The following is a 24,794-nucleotide window of genomic DNA, read 5'->3' on the forward strand; positions in this document are numbered from 1 at the left end:
AAAAAAAAAAAAAAAAAAAAAAAAGTCTCAGGCAGACCTGTGGGGGATTTGACTTGACTTTCTCATAGGCTCATGTCCTGCTCTAAGACATGTGTGTTCCTTCCAGCTACGAGCTGTTCTGTATCATAGTACCATGCTGTCTGTTAACCTCGTTGACTTTACCTCTGGCCTTGGGTAGGTGATGCTTTCCTTGTGCTCTAGGCCCATCCCTTTAATACCAGGCACACCTTGTGTAATTGGTCTTCTCTGGGAGAGCCATTCTTTTGTGAGATAAGGGACTGTATATACCCGCCTAGCTTACCCTGACGCTGTGCATGCACATTCATTGGGTTGGCACAGAATGGCCTGCAGGACCCTGGGGAAGGCTCTAGAGTGGAGAGAACATTTGAAGGTCAGAGATGGTGTGGTGTCAAACTTGAGCAAGGCTGGGCTGTGTCTTTCCTACCAACTGGCCAGCTCTGGGGCAGCTGGGTGCTCCAGAATGGCAGGAGTGGCTCTCTACTCCAGCCCAAACTTTAGGATTCCGGTTTTTTGTTTTGTTTTGTTTTGTTTTTGTTTGTTTGTTTTGGTTTTGGTTTTTCTTCAAGACAGGATTGCCCGGCTAGGATTCCGTTTTGACTTGTTTTTCTTCTTCCGCTGATCTCCATGTTTCTCCAGTTAGCACAAAAGCCATCAGGCGAGAACCAATCCTTTTTTTTTTCTTTTCTTTTCTTTTTTGAGTAAATCAAGGGAATATTTAAGCTGGGGATTCTGACTGTCCGTTCAGTGGTCAACAAGTCACTCATGTGAATGCTGAGATAACTATTAGAGTAAGCTAGAAAGCAAGTGACGCCTAATCACAGTGACCTTAGAGCCTTGGCTTCCCGGTTTTCATCCGATATACACTCTTTAAGAAAATAAAAGTAACAGTGTAAGACAGGTGATTCTCAACATGTGGGTCACGACCCCTTTGGGAGTCGCATATCAGATATCTACATTACGATTCATGACAGTGGCAAACGTAGTTTCGAAGTAGCAACTAAGTAGTTTTAGGGTTGGGGGTCCCCACAGCGTGAGGCACTGTATTAAAGGGGTGCAGCAGTAGGAAGGCTGAGAACCAGTGCTCTAAAATGATTGCTGGATGATTCTTCCTCGAGCCGGAGAGGTGCAGCGGCAGGAAAGTGGTTGGCCTGTCAGCCTAGGAGCTGACTTCGGTCACCTAACTCATGTGAAAAATCCGATGTGTAAGCACACCACAGCATCAGGAATAGTGCCAGGCCTTGGAGCCTCCCCTTGAGCTGGATCTCACTGTGGGCCTGTCGCGGTCCTCCTTTCCCTCAGGCTCTTCTCCATTTCTGTTCCTGCAGTTCTTTCAGACGGGAACACTTCTGGTTCAGAGGTTTTTGACTGTGGGATAGCAGCCCCAACTCTCCACTTGTGGCCCTGGCTTTCTACTGGAGGTGGACTCCCTCTGTTGATCATTTCATCTAAGGTCCCTCCCTTTGAGTTCTGAGAGCCTCCTACCTCCCAGGTTGCCCGTTGCCCAGCAAGCAACGGAAAGAGTCAGATGCAGATATTTGTACCCAACCAATGGACAGAAGCTGCTGATCCCTTGTGGTTGAATTAGGGAAAGGCTGGAAGAAGCTGAGGAGGAGGGAGATCCTATAGGAGGAGCAGCAGCTTCAATTTACCTGGAACCCCCGAGATCTCTCAGACACTGGGCCACCAACCAGGCAGCATACACCAGCTGGTATGAGGCCCCCGACACATATACAGCAGAGGTCTGCCAAGTTTGGGCTCAGTCACAGAAGATGCACCTAACGCTCTAGAGACTTGAGGCCCTATCGAGTGGTGAGATCTGGTAGGGTGGAGACATCCTCTTGGAGATGGGGGCTGAAGAGCGGGATGGGGAAGTATGGGATGGGGAACAGCCAGAGGGTGGACCCAGAGGGGGATAAAGACTGGACTGTAAAAAAAGATTAAAGAATAAAAAGAAAGTCCGCTGTAGTGACACATATTTAGAATCCCAGCACTGAGGAGGCCAGGATAGGGGATCTCTGTAGTTCCTTGGCGGCTGGCCTAGCCTACTTTGTGAGTTCCTAGGCCAGAGACTGTTTAAAAAAAAAAAAGTTAAGGTTCATGACATCTGGTGAATGAGACCTGAAATCGTCCTTTGACCTCCACATACATGGATCCCCCTGCGCACATAGACAACCTATGAACACGTAGTTCAAAAGATGTTTTATTTGTCCATGTTTACAGTGTCTCGTTCTGTAACTCAGTCCCTGTGAGAGCTAGGGATCCTTGGGCCTCACCTTTTCTGAAGATGGGAATCCCACCTCTGGAGCTACTGTTTCCTAGACACTAGGGATGAAAGAGGCGAGACCTTTCTGAGTCTTTTCTTTTCTGAATTTCTAAATTTGGTTTGAAATTACAGATGGAGGGATGCGAGCAGAGTGGGTGGTCCCCTTGATGCAGTGATAGGAAGACTAGAGCCTGCTTCCTGCTTCTTTGGGGACTTTGTTATTCATATTTTTCAGCAGACTCACTTTTCCTAGTCCATTAACTGACTTCTGGGTGATGGGGGACAAAGTGAATCGTGGTTTCCATTCGGCGACAGCAGATGATCGTTTGATGAGGCGGAGAGGGGACGGTATCTCTGCCGCTTTCCCACTTGGGCCTCTGGAGCTTTGCTGTGCTCTCTTGCCTCACCCATTCTGATTTGGACGAGGGCTTAGCTAGTTGAGAGTCGTAAAGGTCCCCCCTAGAGTCAGCAGTTAGCACTTGATTGTAATTGCCAGGCTGCTCCAAGGAGCCCGGTTCCTGCTCTGTTGCAGGAAGGCATAGGAAAAGACAGGAAAACCATGGTGGTCTGTTTTTTGTTGTTGTTGTTTTGTTTTTTAAGGGTGTAGTATATGAGACCAGTGTAGGATTCAATGTTTCTTCTTTAGTATTTGAGAAAAAGGCCTGGCACGGTTAAATGAGCTGTGTACGTACTGCGGAAATACACATGTCTTGGAAACAAGTCCATTTCCTTGATGTGTAGATGCTTAGAGTACAAGAAGGAAGGCGACTTCTGGGTACTGCTACATCTTCTGAAGACTCAGGGCGCTGCTTTCCAGGATGCCTAAAGAACTTTTGACTGCACAGACGAACTTCTGTCAAAGATTCCTATCTCGAAACAGTGAGCCAAATACGATATAAGTACATAGTATCTTTGCCAAGACCTTAGATTGATGACTTAACTCCAGTGTCTTCAGACTTACCAGTAAAGAATGGTTTGAGCTTGAAATCCAGGAAGAGTCCCATGTTTTTGGACATAAACTTCTCACCTCATTTTGAACCAGAGTGGTGTTGCAGTGCGAAGGGAGAAAACTTTAACTTGTTCATTGTAGACAGGATCAGCTCAAACCAGTCTTGAATGAGTTAAGTGTGAGATAGGAGAGTGAATACAGCCCATTGGTTTGGCTTTGCCTCTTGGATGCAGGCTCCATGTGTAGACCATGCTGGAGTTGATCTTCCTGAACACACTCCCCACTCCCACCCCCAACTCTCACCAGCTACATACAACCTCTGGAACTCTGTGGTTGTAGGGGCATGCTGCCACTCAGGGTTCCCTGTTTCTGAAAAAGGATTTTATTTGAATCTGTTGTCTCCGGGATAAGAAGGACCTCCGTCATTCAGAGTTGCAGGATTCAAAGCCTGCACCCAGTAAATTGTGGCCATGATGTCACACAGTGCCGTGCAACAGAAATAAATGTAAATGCCACCTGCATGGGCCATTAGACACTTTCTTCCAGACTTATCTAGAAAGAAAAGGTGAAGTTAATTGAGTAACTTTTATTTAACCTGGTTTACGTCAAACACATTTCCATATGTGATCACATTAAACGTATTGATTGGGATTAAGTATTTTCCATGTAGCCTTTGAAATTTGAAATTTGGTTAGTGTTTCTATTTATAAGTAGCTCATTTCAGCTACTATTCAGGCACTAGCCACTTGTGCAGTGGCTGGCAGTTGCCATGTTAGCCACCAGAGATCTAGAGTTCCAAGCAATACTTCTGCTGTGGTCAGCCTTAGAACAAACACCGACTATAGAAATGCACAGGAACAGTGTGTCCTCAACACTAATGGGGTATGGCCTTCTATTATTCTTGGGAGGTTTTACCTTCCAAATAATTATCCCTGTCACACTGTGTTTTCAGTTGGCAGTGAGCTAAATAAAGTCTCCCGTTTCTTATTTAGTTTCCTTTACTCACTCCTTGGAGCAATTGCCACATGTGTACAAAACTATGTCGGCACCGTTTATTTGATAATTATGAACATGGCAAGTCTTACAGAGAAGACAGGAAAATGTAAGCATAAAAATTATTGTCTTAAACCCGCTCATGGGGGAAATAAATGCAGTCATGGAGGGGTGCCAAATAACTGGATACAATGGCCCTGGTAATGGTTGAGGAGGAGTTCCAGGACATTAGGAAGGCATTCCCACTGTAATTAAAGCAGCCAGTTTAGGTGAGTGCATCCCAGGATGTGAGTGACCTCCTCTGCAGGATCGAGCATTTGTTATATAGGGTGAAGCACTATTTACTGATTTTTTTGGTGTGAGTGTATCTGTATGTTATGTTTCTTATTTCATTTGAATGTTTCCTTACTGCTTCTGCCAAGTAGCTTCGTCCCAGGCTTGTGTTAATGAAAAGGGAGAAGAAGCCAGCAAGCGGAGGTTTTCATGAGCAACAAGGCAAAGGACATTTCCTAAGATGCAGTGTTACATAGCATTTTATGAAGGTGATGGAAATATTCACCATGGCAACCCGTCGACTCTTACACGTAATGCAAAACAACCTATTTGCCTTTGTTTAGTCAGAGACATTTGAAATCAGCAGTCTTGAATTAAAGACCTACAGAAGATAGTTGCTGTTTAGTAGCTAGGAAAGGGCAAGAGGGGCTGGTCAGAGTTAAATGTGAATGCTGCCTTTCTAGAGGTCTTTGTGAGGCTGTGGGGGAGGGAGGATCTGCTTCACTGCTGCTGATACCTGCACGCCCCTTGCCTGCCTTCCCATGACTGTTTACATTTCCCTTAGTCCTGGCTTCTTTTAAATTCTATATTCAGCAATCATTACAAACCTTCTCAGCTCCCATAGAAGTTTGAGAGAAATAGTGCCTATTTTTGAGCCAGGTGTTGCAGCGGGCTTCCGGAGATAAGAGATGAGAAGGCATAGACTGAGGAGGGGTCTGACATAGGTTTACCATCGCCTTTTATTCTGAGTGACTTTTATTCTAAGTGAGTGTACGCCTGCTTTGTTACGGAGGAAATACAGGCTAGCAGGTACAAGTGTTTTTCAATTGAATTTCTTACACCCCAGTGTAAACTGAATCATAATTGTACTATGTAGTTCCATCTTTAAGGGGTCTTATCCTGTGCTTCCAAAGTCTTATTTCTCTGAGGCTTTCCTGCTTAAGTGTGAGTGTTCTATTGCATGTGTTTGTGTTTTATTCAATTTTCCTTTCTTTCCTATTGACCCATGAGTGTGTTTGACATTTCTCATTTCAAACACCCCTTACTTGGACAGGACCCCAGTCTGTCTACAGTTTCTGTCCTGTTCTTGAAGGTCACACTCCCTAATAGAGCAGTCATTTCTGTTTCTGCTTGGATCCCCCTCCCCCACCCTTCTAGTGAGATATGTCCCATTCTGTAGCCAAATAGTGTCACAAAGTTGGAGTTGACCTAGGTCACTTAGTGATCGTAACACCTAGTAGATAACAGGCCAGTGTCGTTTCCTTTCATAATAAGTTTTGAGTTCTTTTTGTTTGGAAAACATTACTAGCAAGTGTTGGGTGTACATCCTATCAGGAGGGATTGGTTTTGTATATTTATTATTTACTATGTATTGTGCGGCTGGTCTGTGTCAACTTGACATACAAGCTAGAGTTATCTGAAAGGAAGAACCCTCAATTGAGAAAATGCTTCCATAAGATTCGCCTGTGAGGCATTCTTTCAATTAGTGATTGATAGGGAAAGGAATGGGCGGGGCTGATCCTGGGCTGGTGATCCTGAATTCCTTAAGAAAGCAGGCTGAGCAAGCCATGAGGACTCCAAGGCATTGGATACCCTCTTCTGGCCTTTGAGGGCACTGCACTTAGGGGCAAAGCTTCGTGTAGAAGAGGATTTGTGCATGCTTAGCCCATCCTCTCCCTACAGGTCGGGTGGGATTCTGAAGGCGGACTCCCTGCATTTCCCAGTGATGCGGGAGGTGAGACGTTTTATTGTCTACCTGCAGGATGCTCGCAGATGAAGATCCCTGGTTCGTCCCCACCTCCATACAGGCTGACTGTGGCTGAGACCTAGTCAGCCAGATTGATCTGAGTCTGTTCCGTTAGAAGTTAAGCTACCTCTTGGTGTCTCTGTTTTGCAAAACAGGGACTACTGTGACTACCTCTGCCACAGAGTTGTTAGTGAGAATTCAGAGTTAATCTCTATAGAGCATTTTGAAAAGCACAGGGCAGTACTCTTGCTGTTTATTAAGATGGTTTCAAGCCGGGTGTTGTACATAGCTATAATCGTAGACCCAGGAAACTAAGGTATGAGGGTCTCGAGGTTGAAGTCCCTTTGAGCTACACAGTGAGACCCTGTCTCAAAAAGTCAACCTTCCTCTGCAAAAGACTGGTTTCCGTCCCAGCTTATTTCCCTGGTACCTGGCATGGGATTCTCGTTGGTATAGGGCATCGATTCTAGCTACTTATAAAATACAAAAGTGTCCCTGTGATTCTAGCTATTTATAAAATACAAAAATGTCCCTGGGCTGGTTCTTATTGTTGCTAATTTATCGGACTATCCTTTTCTTAGCATATGTGATAATTAAACAATTAAACTTTAGCAACCCCACCTCTGCCTGTAATTTCTCCTTCCCTCTGAGTGATTTCTTCCCCACAGCAACACATAAAGGAGTAACTGAAGTAGTTATATTAATATATGTAACTACTCCCGTGGCTCTCTACCTTCCTTCTCCCCTCTTCTTCCTCAGGAGAGGTCTCTGTTTAGTTCAGTATGGCCTGAAATTCCTGCTATGGTCCAGGTTCACCCCAAACTCCCCATCTGCGGTCTCAGCCTCTCAGTTGCTGGGATTACATGTGTGTGCCGCTATGATCAGCCCAGCCCAGTGCCTCCCCTCTCCTCCTGGTATGATAGGAAGAGTCAGGTGACTTTTTCTAAGCATTACTAATTGGAGAGGAATTTTCTGGCAAGAAGGTTGGCACAGGTTAGTGAAACAGGAAGGGATCAATCAAAATAGCATAGATAACCGCTTTCTCTTGGCCCAGGCTTGACTCATCTGTGATTAGCAAGCCTGTAGTAGTTGTAAATACACTACTAACTTGTTCTTGTTCTTACCAAGCCTTTTCGTGTATGGGCTGCTACTTTGTCTAATTTAGTTCCTGAAATTCAGCTAGAAAATGCTCCCCCCCGCCCCCTTCTTTAAAGTTACTCTAAAATCCAATGTAGTTGGTTTTTTTTTTTTTAATATTATTTATTTTTATTTATACAAGTACACTGTAGCTGTCTTCAGACACACACACCAGAAGAGGGCATCAGATCCCATTGCAGATGGCTGAGAGTCACCATGTGGTTGCTGGGAATTGAACTCAGGACCTCTGGAAGAGCAGTCAGTGCTCTTAACCACTGTGCCATCTCTCCAGCCCCCAGTATAGTTTTTATGGTATGCTGTCAATGGGAAGTTTAGGTGATGGCTGGCCTTTCACATAAACGTGTTGTGTAGCAATTTTTAAAAGCGGACCCCGATTTTCCGGAAGTGAAAAGAACATGCCAGGATTATCAGTCTGAAGCTCCACAGGCTTTCGGAGAAGGGACTGCTGCTCTGCTGAGGAATGCTGTCTCCCTGGCGCTGCTGCAGGGACAGGTCGCCTGATGCGGCACAAACCCAGTTGAGGTCCATGCAGGCTTCTGATTTTAAGAGAGTTAAGACCTCGGCAGTGATAGACGGAGAAAGGAGGACATGAAGATGCAGTTGGAGTTCTCCTGTTCTCCAGGGAATGCTGTGTCAAGGTGGCCTGGTCACTCAGCTCTAGGCAGTCCTGGGAGCGAGAATGTTATAAATTATCGGGCCTGGGGGACAGTCTGTTGGTAACATATGAAAGTTCTCCTAAAGACAAGGAAGTCTGTGTACTTAGAAGGTGGCCTTGAAAGAAAAATAAAAAGGTAAGGCAGAATTCTTGACTGTTACAAAACCTGATTTAAAAATAGTATTTTCAGCTGTAGTGTCAGAAGATGCAAACAGTTATTAGAACCACACATGTCTCACACTGCACCTCAGCGGAGAGGTGACAGGATACTGATGTAACACGTGCAAAGCCCTGAGCTCCATCCCCAGCGCAGCCTAAGTGGGGTGGCATGGTGCCTGCCTGTGGTCCCAGCTTCTCTGTTGGTGCTTCTGCTATCCTCTGTTATGTCCTTCTGCCACATACACATTGTTAATAAGGTGACAGTGTTCTAAAGCATCATCTATATTTCATACGTGAAACGATCGTCTAGTGTGGTTTATAGGGCCTATTCTGCAGGATTTGTAAGTGAATTTACAGCCTCAGAATGATGCCTGACCCATAAGAAATTAATGAAGTTTAATGAAATAAAATTAATAAAGTTTCTATATCTCCCCGGGCATAAGTTATTTCCTGCTTAGATGTTCCGTCCTGTAAGTACTGACAGCATTGGTGGGGTGTGTGACTTCTCAGTATTAAACATACTTGGGAGATTTTGTTGTAATAAACAGCTCACCCGTTCCATGGATCTTTCCGAGCCTGTATTGGCTTCTCCAGGATGCTGTAACAGGATACCAGAAGGGATGACTTAAGTAAAGTAACTCGTATACTCACAAATCTGCGGGCTATGAAAGCCAGGGCCAGGGTGGCAGCCATTGTGGTTTCTGGTGAGAAGCCCCTCTGTGCTGGAGGTAGATAGCGCCCGGTCTCTGTCCTCAGATGGAGAGCCCAGTGGCTCTTCAGCGCTCTGCCAGATCTTACCTTACGGGCAGTGTCTCCAAGTCATAAAAAGGACTTTCCCACATGGATTCTGGGAACGTTCAACCATAGCCTAGTTCTCCAGGAGTTTTCAGAACTTAGTCTTAGTGTGCTGTATATATTGTCTGCCTAAGGCCATGCTTCTTTTGAATGCTATGATTTGACTAAATCATTAGGTAAATGAAATGAAGCCAAAGGGTGATATTTAGCTATACTTTTATTAATGGAAATGAGATTCAATTTTACCACCTCAGAGGGTTTTTTGTTTGTTTGTTTTTTTGGTTTTTTTTTGATAGGCAAGTGATTGTTCCACCAGTGAGTTACAATTCCAGCCCTTGGTTTTAGAGACAGAATCTCCTTCCTTGTGTAGTTCAGGCTTGCCTTAAACTTGCTATGAAGCCTAGGCTAGCCTCAACCGCTTGAGCTTCCAAGTGCTGGGATTATAGGTGTGGGCCATCTTGTTTGGCAAATTTGCTTTTTAAACATTTAATCAATTTTATATGTGGATACAACATCACATCGCTTTAATTTGTATCCCTGTAGTCCTAGATTATATGTTTAGATTGAGTGTGAGGTACAAGGAGTTCCTACATACCTTGGGTTATTTTACACAGCCAGGACCCTTTCTGTCTCAGCGTTCCCTGCTCAGGGAGGTCCATCTGCTAAGACGTGATGAGCCTGTGACATATTTCTATCACCCAGAGTCTATGGTTCTGTTTATTGCACAGATAATGGGCAAATGCACAATGATGTGTTGGGTAGGATGTGCGGTTGTAGCATTGGGTAGGATGTGTGGTTGTAGCATTGGGTAGGATGTATGATTGTAGCATTGGGTAGGATGTGTGGTTGTAGCATTGGGTAGGATGTGTGGTTGTAGCATTGGGTAGGATGGCACTAAGAAACCTGCTCCATCCTCCCCTCCCTCTCTCCCCTCTAGTCACGTCTCACTGGGCTAAATTGTCCCTTTTGTAGGAAGTCAGGTGGTTGCAATCAAACAGATCGTCACCCTTCTCTCTGACTTCTTTTCTCAGTATCCTTGTTATTTTGTTTTGGTTTGTGTAATAAGGTCTCAGGATGTAACTTTGGTGGCCTGACACTTGTTAGATATAGGTCAGTGTAGCCTCCAGCTCACAGAGTTTGCCTTGCAAATAACCTGGGACTGAAGGGTGGCATCCCCATTCCTGGCCCTGCAAATATACTTTAAAGGTTTTCCTGTCGTCATGGTAATGCATTTTTTAACTTGGTAGGTTAAGGTTTAACTTCTCGGAGTAAGGCTCTATTTTGAACCGGGAGCCGCATGCTTTCCTCGGTGGTCTAGTGAAAGTTCCTTTGGCCATTTGGTTAAAGTGGTGTGTTATATAAACTCCACTACAAACTCGCTGTTCCCCTCTGTCATTCATGACACCATGTAAGATACTTGGTTTCTCATTTTCATCCCCTTGTTTGAAGTTGTTTTGCAGCGTGATGATTTCCAACTTAAAGTGTTTATAGTAAATACTTTCTTTCCCATTGTAGCAGTCTCTCCCCTCCCATTTCTCTTTTTAAAAAAAGCAACAAACTTTTCTCTAAGCATCCTTATTCAAAATAATTTAAAGCTCTTACCTTCTGAAAAAACAAGAACGCAAACTATCAGCATTAAATCTCTTTGACACTTTCTAACTTTGCATGATTGAAAGGGAAAGCTCATTGAGGACCATCCATCCACGTTGAAGAGACAGCTTACTCTGGGACAGTGCATCGCCCTCTATCCAGAGAACTGCCTCTCAGAGAAGTAGCTCCTCCCATTTTCCCACAATGCCTTTCTTTGTAGCATCAGATCTCCTAAGGACTTAGTAGGGGGTGACAGCAAGGCCTGAAGAATACTCTTTGATGAAGTCTCATCCCTTTGATGTCCCCTTAGCCTGGGCAGTAGAGAGTCTCCAAAGACCCAATTGATTTAGAAATTGGAGATAAGAAAAGCAAGCAGAAGGTTGGAAGATGTTATTCCAATTCGTGTCCATGTGGGATGGGCTTCACTGTTTGTTTATAGACTCCGGTTCTGAGCACTCAGAACTGGCCTCTGGAAGGCCTTTGTGGCTTGAATTTTTGCACCGTGTATTTTATTAAACCCTGACAGTCAATTCGAATAAAATTATATTTGATTTAGTTTTCAAGCGCTGTTTGAACCTGCAAGTAGTTTTCGAGTTACTCTATCAATGCAGTTTACTACACTATGAGCAGTTTACAGAGTCCCTGCATGAGACCGAGCCTATCTGTCTTTTGTTTTATACAATTCTGACTGACGCATACTTCAACACTTAAAAAAATAAAGGATGCCTCTGGAGAGAGCACTTGGTGTTGCTAGGCAACTCATGACGAACTCTTTTTGTGAGGGTCTTGAGATTTTAGTTCATTTTTAGTACAACCCAGGGAGGAGCAAACTCATTTCAAAAAAAGAAATACTGAAAGTCATTTACGAAGCTGCTTTAAATATCTCATGCAGAATAGCATCTCCTGGTACCTGAGGGTGCCCACGTGCAGTGCACATATTTGCATATAGCCCAAGCACCTTGCCCATCAGCAAAGGGAAAGACAAGACAGACACCGCTTGAAATGTGAGACTTTCTTCAGTCAGATTTAGCATTTCCCTGACAGTTCTAAAATTGGGGGGTGGGCAGGGGTGGGGTGGAGAAATGGCTCAGCAGTTAAGAGCACCGACTGTTCTTCCGAAGGTCCTGAGTTCAAATCCCAGCAACCACATGGTGGCTCACAACCATCCGTAACGAGATCTGATGCCCTCTTCTGGAATGTCTGAAAGTAGCTACAGTGTACTTACATATAATAAATAAATCTAAAATTGAACAGAATGTAATCCAATCTTAAATTCTTTCCAGCAAATTAACAAGGGGATATTTTAAGAGACTGAAGTTCCAGGTCCCCACCCCCACCCCCTTAAAGAAACTAATCATGAAATGGTAAGTCAGGATTTCTGCCGTAACGGGTCCTAAAACTCCAAGGCAGCATTGGGAGGAAGAGCAGCCCAGTACTGAGGAAACGCAATGGAGTGTGGCTGAGATTTCTAAAGGAAAACACTCACGCCAGCGTGAGCAAAAGGCACGGTGGTCATACATGGAAACTGAAGGACAGAAAACTTACTGGAAGGTGGCGGGGTCGTAGACTTGTGTTCTGAAGATTAAATTTATGAGAAATTAGAAATAGGACCCCAAAGTTCCGATCTCTCTTCAGCAAGGACTCTAGAGATACCCGTATCAAACCATATTTTAACAAAATAAATAGGTAGGCATGAGACAGATGGAAGACCAGAAGACTTTCAGGACGATGCTAAGCAGTTGTTTGGTCTCTGCCAGTAGGTTTAGATGGGGGATCATCAACCTTTGTTGTGTGAAAAAAACAACCCCAACTTTAGAGACTTAACCCAGAAATCTGTGGGTGTTGGGGTAGACTAGGCTGAAAATGGAAGTTCCGGGCTCACCCAGGGTGCTGACCTAGGTCAGGAAGCTGATCTAGAAGTGGGGTGCTGTGGTCTGGTGTGATTGTTATCTTGGGCAGTCCCAACTAATAGTCAGACACCCCAGTTATTTCCCACTGGACTTGTTTGCAAGGTGGTTCCTAAGAAGTCAAGAATGGACTTAGCGGGCCATCTCAAGGCCTCACCCTGGAGCTTGCCTGCCCAGTGCATTCTTGTTACATTTCACTGGTCAGACTTACTGCAGAGGATTTGTACGCATTTTTTAAATTCCTGTTGAGGAATAGATACTGTTAGAAGCTTAGGATGGTGGCTTCTCTTTAGTTCCTGGCTTCAACTTTACCAACACTGTATTATTTCTCATAGGTAGTGTATTAAAATTAACTCTCACCTAATGGAAAGGATAATACCACATAGTATTGGAGAAACATCGTCAGAGAGTCTCTGTGGAGAGTGAGGTCTTGGGATTGATGGGCTCCTTATTTTTGTTCAGTGTGTTAAGGATAAGCACAAGATGAAGGGAGGGGGAAGGCGAACAGAGTGTCGGGGTAGGGAGAGGCAGGCCCCGGGTACCGTTCATAATCTCAGTGTCCAGACTTTGTTGTGTAAATGTCCAACATTGAACATACTAGTCCGGAAGGCTAGGGGGTTTAAAGCTGCTGCTTCCTAGCACAAAATGGTGACACTTTGTGCCCTGGACAGTGAGAAGTTTGAATTAATCCACAGGAACTCTGTGGCCGGTGGTGGCTCATGCCTGTAAAATACCAGCTCCTTAGGCCTCTGAGGAGGTAAGAGGATTGCCTCCAGTTCCAAGTGAGTTCCAGCCAAGGTTGGGTTCACGAGTGAGACCTGGACTCAGAATAACTAAAGAAAACTAAAGGTGGTCACAGAAGAACTAGCAGACAGGACAAACTGGAGCTGGGGAAACTTTGATGATGCAGTAAATAGTTTTAAAGATATAACTGATAAATTATAGATGAATTTGTGTTTAAATCAAGCTAATGACTAGATTCTTCATACCTTGGATCTTGATTTGAAAACCAACATTAGCTTTTTTTTTTTTTTTTTTTTAAAATGGTGTCCAGGGAACGAACCCACAGAGCCTTTTAATGCTAGGGCAGGTGCTCTACCGGGGCGTTGGCTTCCGCCTGCCTGTTTTGAGAAGGGGTCTTGCTGTGGAGCTGGGGGTGGTTGCTCCTCCTGTCTGGCTCTTTAGTGCTGGACTCAGGAATGTGCTGCTACAGTCGATGGCAGGGATGTGCTGCTACAGTCGATGGCAGGGATGTGCTGCTACAGTCGATGGCAGGGATGTGCTGCTACAGTGGATGTCAGGGATGTGCTGCTACAGCGGATGGCAGGGATGTGCTGCTACAGCTGATGGCAGGGATGTGCTGCTACAGTCGATGGCAGGGATGTGCTGCTACAGTCGATGGCAGGGATGTGCTGCTACAGTCGATGTCAGGGATGTGCTGCTACAGTCGATGTCAGGGATGTGCTGCTACAGTCGATGGCAGGGATGTGCTGCTACAGTCGATGGCAGGGATGTTAGCTGATGGCAGGGATGTGCTGCTACAGCTGATGGCAGGGATGTGCTGCTACAGCTGATGTCAGGGATGTGCTGCTACAGTCGATGTCAGGGATGTGCTGCTACAGCTGATGGCAGGGATGTGCTGCTACAGCTGATGGCAGGGATGTGCTGCTACAGCTGATGGCAGGGATGTGCTGCTACNGGGATGTGCTGCTACAGCTGATGGCAGGGATGTGCTGCTACAGCTGATGGCAGGGATGTGCTGCTACAGCTGATGGCAGGGATGTGCTGCTACAGTGGATGGCAGGGATGTGCTGCTACAGTGGATGTCAGGGATGTGCTGCTACATTGGATGTCAGGGATGTGCTGCTACAGTCGATGGCAGGGATGTGCTGCTACAGCTGATGNCAGGGATGTGCTGCTACAGTGGATGTCAGGGATGTGCTGCTACAGTCGATGGCAGGGATGTGCTGCTACAGTGGATGGCAGGGATGTGCTGCTACAGCTGATGGCAAACCTTTCTCCCCCCACCCCCCTGTTTCTGAGACAGCCTGCTGTGTGTCCTAAGCCCCTAACTTGTGATGCTCCTGGCTCTGCCTCTCTGGTGCTGTATGTAAAGACGTGTACCTCATGCTCAGTGACCAAGCCAAAGCACCCAAACCAAAACCCAACAAAACAACAAGCCAGCTGTTCACTTACTGAGATTTAAGTGTGGGGCTGTGCACGAACTAGGCGACTGAGCTGCCATCTTCAGCGATAGTGAAAGTAGGTTTAAAGTCAGGCTTGGTAGTACAACTTTATAATCCCAGTGCTTGGTCAGCGTCAGCGGAGACTGGATTATGAGTTCCAAGCTTCAGCCCATAAACGGTACATTATTATTATTATTATTATTATTATTATTATTATTGTTGTTGTTGTTGTTATTATTTTGTATCTGGGACGTTCACAGTTCTTTTTAAGAGAATTGTTTGGATAGCATAGTATCAGTGGACTCATTACAAAGGCACCACAGACCTTGAACTCCATTGCTTGAAACCCAAACCCTGTATCACTGTGCTCCCATGAACAGCCCTGGGGCCATGTGCAGAGGCTTAGTCCCACATGTGTGGTTCTTTTTCAGATTTCACCAGCGGTTTGAGCATCACCACACCCGAACAGAGGATCGAAAAAGCTAAGGGGGAAACTGCGTATCTACCATGCAAGTTTACGCTTGATACCGAAGACCAGGGACCACTGGACATTGAGTGGCTGATATCCCCATCCGATAACCAGATAGTGGACCAAGTGGTGAGTGATCAGTGCTGGTCCCTCCTCCATACAAGCCAGCGCGGCTCTCGGGTGTGCCTTCACGTAGACTGGGGCCTAGGAGGAAGCAGTCAGCCGCTCAGGTGTGGTGTGAGGAACACTGTCATACTGTGTGTTGTTGACACACTCGGCAGATACTGCATATGCAACACACGATAGGGCAGTGAGTGGACGGCTGCTTCACGGACCAAGGGAAGCCTCTCACAGTCTGGGTGTGTGTGCATGTGAGGGGCCAGAGCAGGGGATTGTGGGTATCTGGAGCAGGCACACAGCAGTGTACATACCAGTTAGGGACTTTGAGTAAAACAAGTTTGTTAAAGAAGATACAAGATATACTGTAAGAAAAGGTTTACAGTATTATTGTCAGGGCCTCGTTTCCATATTTCTTCAAGCTAAATATCCTGTACGATGAATTACTTAAGAAGGAAATGAGATCTCTGTTGTTGTTTACCTTCACTTTTTATTTATTTGTGTGCCTGTGCCACATGCGTGTGACACAGGGGTGAGCCAGTGGAGGTTAGAGGGCAGCTTTAGCAGTTGAGTCTTTCCTTGCATCCTGTGGATCCCAGGAGCTGAAGGCAGGCGCTCATTCTCGGTCATAGGTTCCTTTCCTCAGAGCCTCACACAAAAGCAATAAAGGGTGGGAGCCGGGGACAGCACCACAAAACGCTGGAACACACTCCCTTAAATGGAATGCTATATATAAAGTTCATTTGATACATTGCGTTTGACTGGTACTAGGGCAGAGGTAAGGGAGTGAGCTGGGCTTTTCACGGGGTCCAGTGATGTAAGTATGTGGATGCACTGTTTAGCTGTCAGAGCCGAGCAGGGTGACGTACACCCGCCATTCCCTCACAGGAGACCAAGGCAGGAGAGCGCTGAGGCTGAAGACAGCCTGCACCACATAATGTGAGCCTTCCAAAAAAACAGTCACAAGTTTACTTATTGTCCAAATAAGAGGGAAGGGGTTATTTTAAAACTGAAAATGAAAGTCTTCCTTTTAAATGACTGAATTAGTGCATCCCAGAAAATGAGTAGTTTTTGATAAATGCAGACATCTGTGAAGGAGGTAAAGAAGCCGTTGGTGTCCTTAGCTGTCAGTGACAGGGCTATGGATTTCCTCTGTTCTGATTGGTCTGATTGTGTGATCAGACCTGTTTCCTAAGGAAACAAAAAACAAAAACAAAACAAGACACTCCGCACCCTTCCCCCAGACCAAACCCCCACAGAACTGAGGCGCCTCCTTTACTCATCAGCCCCGGTGAGTACCCTGGGCCTCTCCAGTCTCACTCTTCCTTCCTCCCTCCGTCCCCCATCTCTCACTGTGACGATGTCCACACTCTGGGCACACATTTCAAATGACGCCTGGCACACCCTTTCCTTGTCCTGCTCAGGAGTCTGAGCCTGAACCCACGGTTAACATAGAAGAGCAAAAGTCCTCAGTCCTTCTGAGTCCCAGGAGAGTGAAGTCTGGCGAGGCGTGTGTGGAGACCAGCAAGCATAGTGCGCCCCAAGCCCATAGCCTGTCTGCTCATGGCGAGAGGGTCCCAAGTCTTGCCAGCTAAGGATGAAGCACAAGAGCTGTGTTTGGTCTGGAGTGTCCATTTCTGGGTTAAAAGCCTGGCCTCCGATTTAATACACAGTGAAATGGAATGGAAAGGAAGACGGTAGGTAAGGAGAACGCTCTGTGAAAGAGCAGCTCCTGTTGGAATACACTTGACCTAACAGATGGCGGCTAAGGACTTTGAAGTTGGAAGACTGGGCTAGAGAAACATCTACTTTTATCCCCATGTGACCCTTTACCATGTACCACATCCTGGCCACTGTTGGTGGTCTTCAGTTATACAGTCATGCCTGTTTCGGCATGACGGATAGCTCCTGAGATTATCACCAGATGACGTTTACAATCATTTGGGCATCATATAACGCATGCACAAACACAAAAGCTATCAGGTAGTCTTCTGGCCCGACCGTCGTAGAGACACACGCCTGGCTTGCCAGGAGCTTCTCTATGCAGCACGTGCGTGAGTGACTGTACTCAGGCTTTAATCAGACTGTCAGACAAGCTTATGAAAGTGAGGAAAAGGGCTCAGAGATGTGAAGGAGCAAGCCCAACGTCACACAGCTAGTAGGTGGGATTTGAACCCAGAATTCTGCAGTTCTCATCCCTCTTTCTTATCCAATGTTACATTAATGTTATTTTTGCATTTTATATTAACATTGGGGAGAAAAAGATATTCTTGTATGTTATCTCCCACCATACTATTCACATGAGAGCATTACCTGGAGCTGTTCCAGCTGTGAATGTTGTTAACCTTTGCACTGTCCTTCCTCGTCTCCCATGCTTCATAACACATTTCTTCACGTGGCAGAAAAGGGACATTATGTCAATAACCACCCCTTAGCAGAATTTAATGAAATACTGCATACACAAGTATTTTAAAATGATATAGAAGCAGTCACATACTGTGTCAAGTGAAACAAGCTTGGCTGATACAAAGCTAAGGATTTAAACTGCTTCGACAAGAGTCAGCACTGGTTTAGGATAAATGTTACAGGGGGACCGACCGTTCCACCATCTTTGACACATTGCAAGGAGAGATCAGAGAAGACGAGTAAAATCGTCAGGTGATTGTTGTACCATTTCTTTTCTTTTTTCTTTTTTTTTTTCAAGACAGGGTTTCTCTGTGTAGCCCTGGCTGTCCTGGAAATCACTCTGTAGACCAGGCGGGCTTCGAACTCAGAAATTCGCCTGCCTCTGCCTCCCAAGTGCTAGGATTAAAGGCATGCACCACCACGCCCAGCTGTTGTACCATTTCTTAACCCGTCCTTAGGAAATGGGAAAATCCTGGTGGTTTACAAGGTCACTCATCAAGGCACACACGTGTCTGGTGAGATGTGTATGACTAAGTGCGCTTCTGAGGGACAGCTGTTTGAACATGAGGGAGAAGTTTAATAGACAGGAAGTCAGCATCTGGTTTGCCGAAGTTTTTGAACTGTTGATTGATGTTGATGAGTGGGTGTGGCAAGCTAGGTACTGGTCAGTGCGTTCAGACCAAGCGCCAGAGCCTTCACCTGTTTGTTCCCTGTGTGTACTCAACAAACTGATGTTGAATGGGACCCAGTGATGGGCAGTCGCATACATACACAGGAGGGTGTGTGGACTCAGGGTGGACACGATAGAGGAGTCAAATACAGAAAAATCCAGAGGTTCCTTAAGAAAAAGATCCTTGGGAGACATTTCCCAGTAATACTGCTCATAGTTGGCATCTGAGACGAGAAATTTGTGCAGATTATAGCTGTGTTGTTTTGTTTGTTTGTTTGTTTGTTTTGTCTGTGTGCTTGTGTTTTCCTGTTTGTCTGCTTGTTTGTTTTGTTCTATTTTGAGATAGAGTCTCTATGTCTAGTATCAAGAGATATCTTTCTTGGATAGGGCATATCCTGTGACCCTATTCTCTGTGGTTTCCCCATTGGAAATGGAGCAGAGAGCTACAACTCAACCCCTGCGTCCCTTCCGTTTCTCATTCTGCATGTGGTTGCATAGCTGGTGTCTTCCTAACACAGGATTTTCCCATCCTGCATGTGGTTGCATAGCTGGTGTTTTCCTAACACAGCATTTTCCTGTTTTTGCATTTTTACATTAACATTGGGGAGAAAACAATATTCTTGTATGTTATTTCTCCTCCCTCCCATCCCCCATACTACTCAGATGAGACAGTTACCTGGAGCTGTTCCCGCCGTGACCCTCTTATTTCTGTTTGGTACCATTCTTTGTCTCAGGATAAGAACAAGGGATCTTAGTGGGAAATGTGAACAATTATGAAATGAGGTGTTTTGTTTGTTGTTTTTTTCTTAAATACCCTTTTCTTATTTTTGCTTTTAGATCATTTTGTATTCTGGAGACAAAATTTATGATAACTACTATCCGGATCTGAAAGGACGGGTACATTTTACAAGTCACGATGTCAAGTCTGGTGACGCATCTATAAATGTGACCAACCTGCAGTTGTCGGACATTGGCACTTACCAGTGCAAAGTGAAGAAAGCCCCTGGGGTTGCAAATAAGAAATTCCTGCTGACCGTTCTTGGTAAGTTATCGTTCCTATTGTCCACGGGGGTGGGGTTACACAGAGGCAGGGAAAGTGGCTACAGCATACAGTAGCAATGCTCATGGACGGCAAGGCTGGTTTCACCTTAAAGTACTTCTGCTATCCCTGGTCAGCAGAAAACAGCTAGTCTCTCCTTTTTCAATGGAGAAAGGAAGAGGACTGCCTACTTTGTAAAAGTTAGGAAGGTAGACCTCTGCTATGTTTCCGGTGTGTTGTGACCCCAAACTCTCGGAGGCTTAGGAAGTGAGTGGAGCTTTTAGGTAATTAGGTCAGGGAGCTTCCAGTCTTGTGAAGGGATTGATGTAGTTCCAATGATGCTAGATCAGTTACCCCGAAAGCAGGTTGTTACAGTTGATTGGCTTCTTTGACCCCTTCGGGGCGTTCTTCTTCAAATGCCACTTTTGCTTTGGTAATGAAGTGCTTACTGGAAACCAAGCAGATCCACATGATACTATATTTTTGGACCTCCAGAATTATAAGACAAAGACAATTTTCCTTTCAAAATAGTGATCTAGCTTCAGCCTCAGATATTTTGTTATAGCACGAGAAAACAAAAAGTTGACTAAGCCAGGAGTTATCTTAACTGGTGTAAGATTTTATTTTCCCCCCCTCTGAGAATTAAACCTTTTCATTTTCTTTGACTTCAGCCTATCACATTGAAACATAAAGATTTAATTATTATTAAGCCTAATATCTCATTCAGCTTTAAAATGTTTTTGTGTTTTAATCTTTTACTTTCTTAAGGATAGATGAGATTTCTATGATTAGTTAATTACTCAGAGTATTTAATTGTATTTTTAAAGATTTCATTTAAACTATGTGTATGTGGATGTCTGTGTGTGCATATGGATGTATGGACCAGTGCCCACACAGGCCAGAGGCATCAGACCCCTGTGGAGTTGGAGGGATATGCAGTTAGGAACTGTCAGATGTACGTGCCGGGACTCAAATCCACCGAGCTGCCTCTCCAGCCCCACGTTTCTGGGATATTTCAAGTGGAGGAGATGTCCCATGGTGAATGACTTGGAATGCAGACTGTTTCTGTTCTTCAGCTGAGGGGATCAGACAGTTGCAGGGGTGCCTTGGAGCTTTCTCTGGACAGTTACAAATGTGATGCTTCAACACCTTAGTAAGCTGTCAGACTCAACTCAGTTATCCATCTTTAGACTCTGAAATAATGTGTACAATTAATCTCTTCAGATTGGGAGGCTCTGAAGGGCTGTAACTCTATGTCTAAAGCTTTCTATAGCTCTATGTCTAAAACTCCCTTGTGGTAGGTTGTACACACAATGTGTGCTAACTTTATGAAGTAAAACACAACTGTTAGCTCTCTGTGTTATGGTAGTGATTTCCCTGTCTTGTGTGTTTCAGAGTTCAGGGAGATTCACTTTTTGTAGGAAATGTTGGTTGCTAGAATTACTTAAGATACTCTTGGGAATAATGAAGTAAGACATTTACCTCTTGTCAAACTCTAGACTTGGTTTAATTTATGGTGGGCGAGTGGTCCTGGCCAGGGCATCTTCTATGGCATGCCTGTGTGAGCAGAGAAGGACTAGGAGCAGTAATTGGGATTGCTGTTGCATTCCAATGGTAACTGCAGGGGTTGGCTTGGTCCTTGGTCACCTCACTGATAGCACACAAGGGGTCCTGGTCTTAAATTGGTTCCATCTGAACATTCCATCTTAAATTGGTTTTAGTTAAAAGTATTTTTTATGATGTGAAAGTGAACCTGAATAAGAACCCAGAGAAGGGAATATGACATGATTGCAAACACTAGTTAAGTTTATATCATGGAGATGTGGACTAAGCTTATGTTTGTAAACTGCATAAGCTGGTGACAGTCTCTTTAAATACGTGGTCTGAACTCTTACTCAGATCCTGATGCGGTGACTCTGTGGGGACTACCTGCTTGCCTGGAAGTTAGTTCTGAGTCCTGGTACACGTAGAGTGTTTCACACTGGTGTACATACACTTCATGATGTCACTGACAGGTGGCTATCAAAATTTGGGAAAAGGTACATTGGGAGCGATGGGATCTGCATAGCTATTCCCAGAATAACTGGACAGAACAGCACTGATGGCCAAGTGTGACTAGGCACAATCATGGTATCAGCAGGAACGGCCCTTAAAATTGTGTGTGTGTGTGTGTGTGTGTGTGTGTGTGTGTGTGTGTGCGCGCGCGCGTGTGCAGGGGGGGGGGAGAGAATGAATATAGGATTGTTTTGAGTCAGAAGTGTATGTGTGTGTGTCTGCGTCTGTGCACTTTTATTCATAATGCTGAAACAAGGAAAACTTACGTAGGACAGAAAGCATGAGAACCAACTTAGACTGGGGGAAATAAATCAATAGACAAAGAAGCCAGCCGCAGGCTTCATAGGAAGAAGCATTGTTTTTCTGCGGTCTTAGAGGAATATTAAAATAATGACTTAGTGTTTGGCCAACATTGCTCACAGACTGGCCCTGAGCTACCTGCCTTCCCCAGGACACTAATTACTCATGGGCCCACCCTCCTGACAGTCCCCACTCCAGGATCCGTCACCACTCTCCCTTCAGAAATCGCTGCCTGAGATCTGATCTCTGCTTTCTTGAGAGTATCTCCAGATCTTTATGGATGTTTGCCTCTTGTGTAGTGGTGCTCATAATTCCCTGGCTCTCCCTTCTGACTATAGACTGCACACTTGGTCCTGGTGAGCTTGTATAAAGCAGGTTTTAGAGGTGTCCCCAAATTACAGAGTTCATCAGTATATGAACGGGGAGACACCCTTGGCTGGTGCTGACACAGTGGACAGTAATCAGCATTTAATGGAGACGATTACTGATACACACAGTGTGGCTCATTCTAAGAAACTCATGGAATGGACCTCCAAAAGTACCTTACTCTTCAAGTCATGATTCCAGAAAGAGAAAAGATCTATGATGTTTGATAGAAATCTGATCAGCCAGGTTGAAGTAAGGCTGTCGGTAGCCACCATGAGAGAACATGGAGAAAGTTGGGACTCCTGCTTAGTGAGTCTCCAGTTAGCCCTTTCTATCCTTGGGCTTCATTCACATCCTCACACTGAGCAGACCACGCATCAAAAAATATTTGGAAACATTTGTATATATATAGTGTACAGACTTATTGATTTCCCCCCCAGTTCTAATCATTATAAAAACTATATCATTTACATTATAATAAGTATTACAAGCAATTTATAGGTAATTTCAAGTCTAACCACGAATGGTTAAGTGAAATACTATGTCATTCTATGAGAATCCTCATCTTTATATACCCATAGGGTCTGAAACCAGTTACCTACTAAAGTACCAATGACCGTATACACACATTTGTTAAACCCACTTGACTAACATATTAATTTTATTTCATAAACGTCACGTCTCAATGAGTTGCAGAACAGCATGCGATGGCAAGGTATTAGGCCAGAGTTGGGTAGCTTGCAGGAAATGAGGTTAGCTGTGGCTGAGAGGTCTGGAAGATAACCTCCCCTTACCTTTTATGACTCTGCTGTCTGAATGGATTTGAATTCACGTAAATTCATAATGTTAAATGGTCTGTGCTGCGCTAAGCGGATCGTCCCATGATCAGTGTCATTAATAAGTGCCCTGACTGTCCAGTAACGACACCTAGAGAGGCGTGACTTGGCACGTACTCACAGATGGCGGCCTTTCAAGGACAGAGACTAGGTAAGGAATGGAGGGGCGCTTCTGGGAGCATCATCACCTGGCCGCATCATCCCTGCTTTTCTGACATGTGCCTCTGGAATGGCAGTGCGCAGAGCTGAGCTGCATCTAAGATGCACCGACCTTTATGCAATGGCTGCTTGCCTGAGCTCATTACCTGTCTGTGTTTGATAAAGCTGCGTAAGCTGGTTTGACGACATACCATTCCTTGTTCCCTTGTCCATCCTGAGCCCCATACTGGCTGATGAAGGGGTGAGTGGCTACGCATCATACTCTGTGCTTAAGGTGCTCACCCAGTCCATTAGAAAGACAAGTCCCGCTCTCTTGGATAAAGCTGTAATTTCTCTTCTCTTCTCTCAGTTAAGCCTTCAGGTACGAGATGCTTCGTGGATGGATCAGAAGAGATTGGGAATGACTTCAAGCTAAAATGTGAACCCAAAGAAGGCTCCCTTCCGCTGCAGTACGAGTGGCAGAAACTGTCAGACTCGCAGACAATGCCTACGCCATGGCTAGCAGGTATTGCTCCTCTTAGGGACTGAAATGGTTCCCTGTGTCACTGACTGAGATTTCAACCCAGTGGTGTTTGTATGTGTGTATTATACTTTAAATTCCATGGTCCATATCGAATAAATCGCCATGAAAATTACTCCATATCTTATAATCACAACCAAGTATCCTCAAAGAAGAAATATTTCTGTAAATATTTCACCTTTAACATAGTGTAATTGGTTATTGTGGTAGATCTTTTTTAATGTTGAGAACTGTGCAGGGTCACAAATCAGTGTGGAGCGAAAGTGTCCAGGTGGTTCTGCCTGAGTTCTTACTAAAGGTATAGTAACTTACCCCTGTTATGTTTAAACCAAACCTATGTGATGTGGCATGAGCTAAAAAGTTACAACTTGGCTAAATGTAGCCATTCATGTGGTTTTTATGACTGCTCTGCAGTAGACCAGCCACCTTGCTTTAGCTGAGGCTGTGGCTGAGGGGTTACAGTAACTGTAAGCTTGCTTATAGGACCTGCAGGCTGCTTGTATGAATTCTGGACATGCGCATCTGCCTCTGGCGGTTTGTCTGCACCCAGCATTATCTGTCTTTTAACTGCATTACCAATCTTACAGAAGGTTTATTAGCTTTATTAAAAGCTGACAGCAATATATCCTTTAAATACAGATTTGCTCCCCCCCCTATTCTTTCATAGAAATGACGTCACCAGTTATATCTGTGAAAAACGCCAGTTCTGAGTATTCTGGGACATACAGCTGCACAGTCCAAAACAGAGTAGGCTCTGACCAGTGTATGCTACGACTAGACGTTGTCCCTCGTAAGTACATTCGTTCATGTGCTTCGCTTCTGTTAGTCTTCATAGCCTGCTTCAGGCTGCTCTGTGAGCTCTGTGAGAGTCTGTGACAGCAAGGATGCTCACATGGGGCAGAACACTGTGTTGGCTCACTTTCCTAGTTCATGCAGAAGAGAAGACACTACACTTCTATCCATAAAACCGTCACTTTAGTAGCTCAAAGGGCCACTATTTAGCCATTGAAGCACGAGAAGCTTGGGACATTTCTGTGTGCTAATCAAGACAGGTTGGACTCAGTAGTCTTTAAGTTTGGGGGATACATGTCATTCAAAAGAAAATAACTTTTATATGTTTTCTTTGCTTAGACAAAAGCTTGGTGATCTCTTTTGAAAGTT

At 44.8% G+C, this 24,794-nt stretch overlaps 1 protein-coding gene across 2 annotated transcripts in view; it reads left to right on the forward strand.

The window, feature by feature from the left end:
* The window catches only part of Cxadr (CXADR Ig-like cell adhesion molecule), a 51,311-nt gene that overhangs the window by 7,619 nt on the left and 18,898 nt on the right, over positions 1-24,794 (forward strand). For both annotated transcript variants that reach the window (XM_021209136.2, XM_021209135.2), the window contains exons 2-5: positions 15,128-15,294; positions 19,196-19,400; positions 23,463-23,618; positions 24,301-24,423. In XM_021209136.2, the coding sequence (XP_021064795.1) occupies positions 15,128-15,294; positions 19,196-19,400; positions 23,463-23,618; positions 24,301-24,423 (651 nt within the window). The remainder of the gene's footprint in view (positions 1-15,127; positions 15,295-19,195; positions 19,401-23,462; positions 23,619-24,300; positions 24,424-24,794) is intronic.

The sequence above is a fragment of the Mus pahari genome, chromosome 12 (genome assembly GCF_900095145.1).
Source record: "Mus pahari chromosome 12, PAHARI_EIJ_v1.1, whole genome shotgun sequence".
Lineage (NCBI taxonomy): Eukaryota > Metazoa > Chordata > Mammalia > Rodentia > Muridae > Mus > Mus pahari.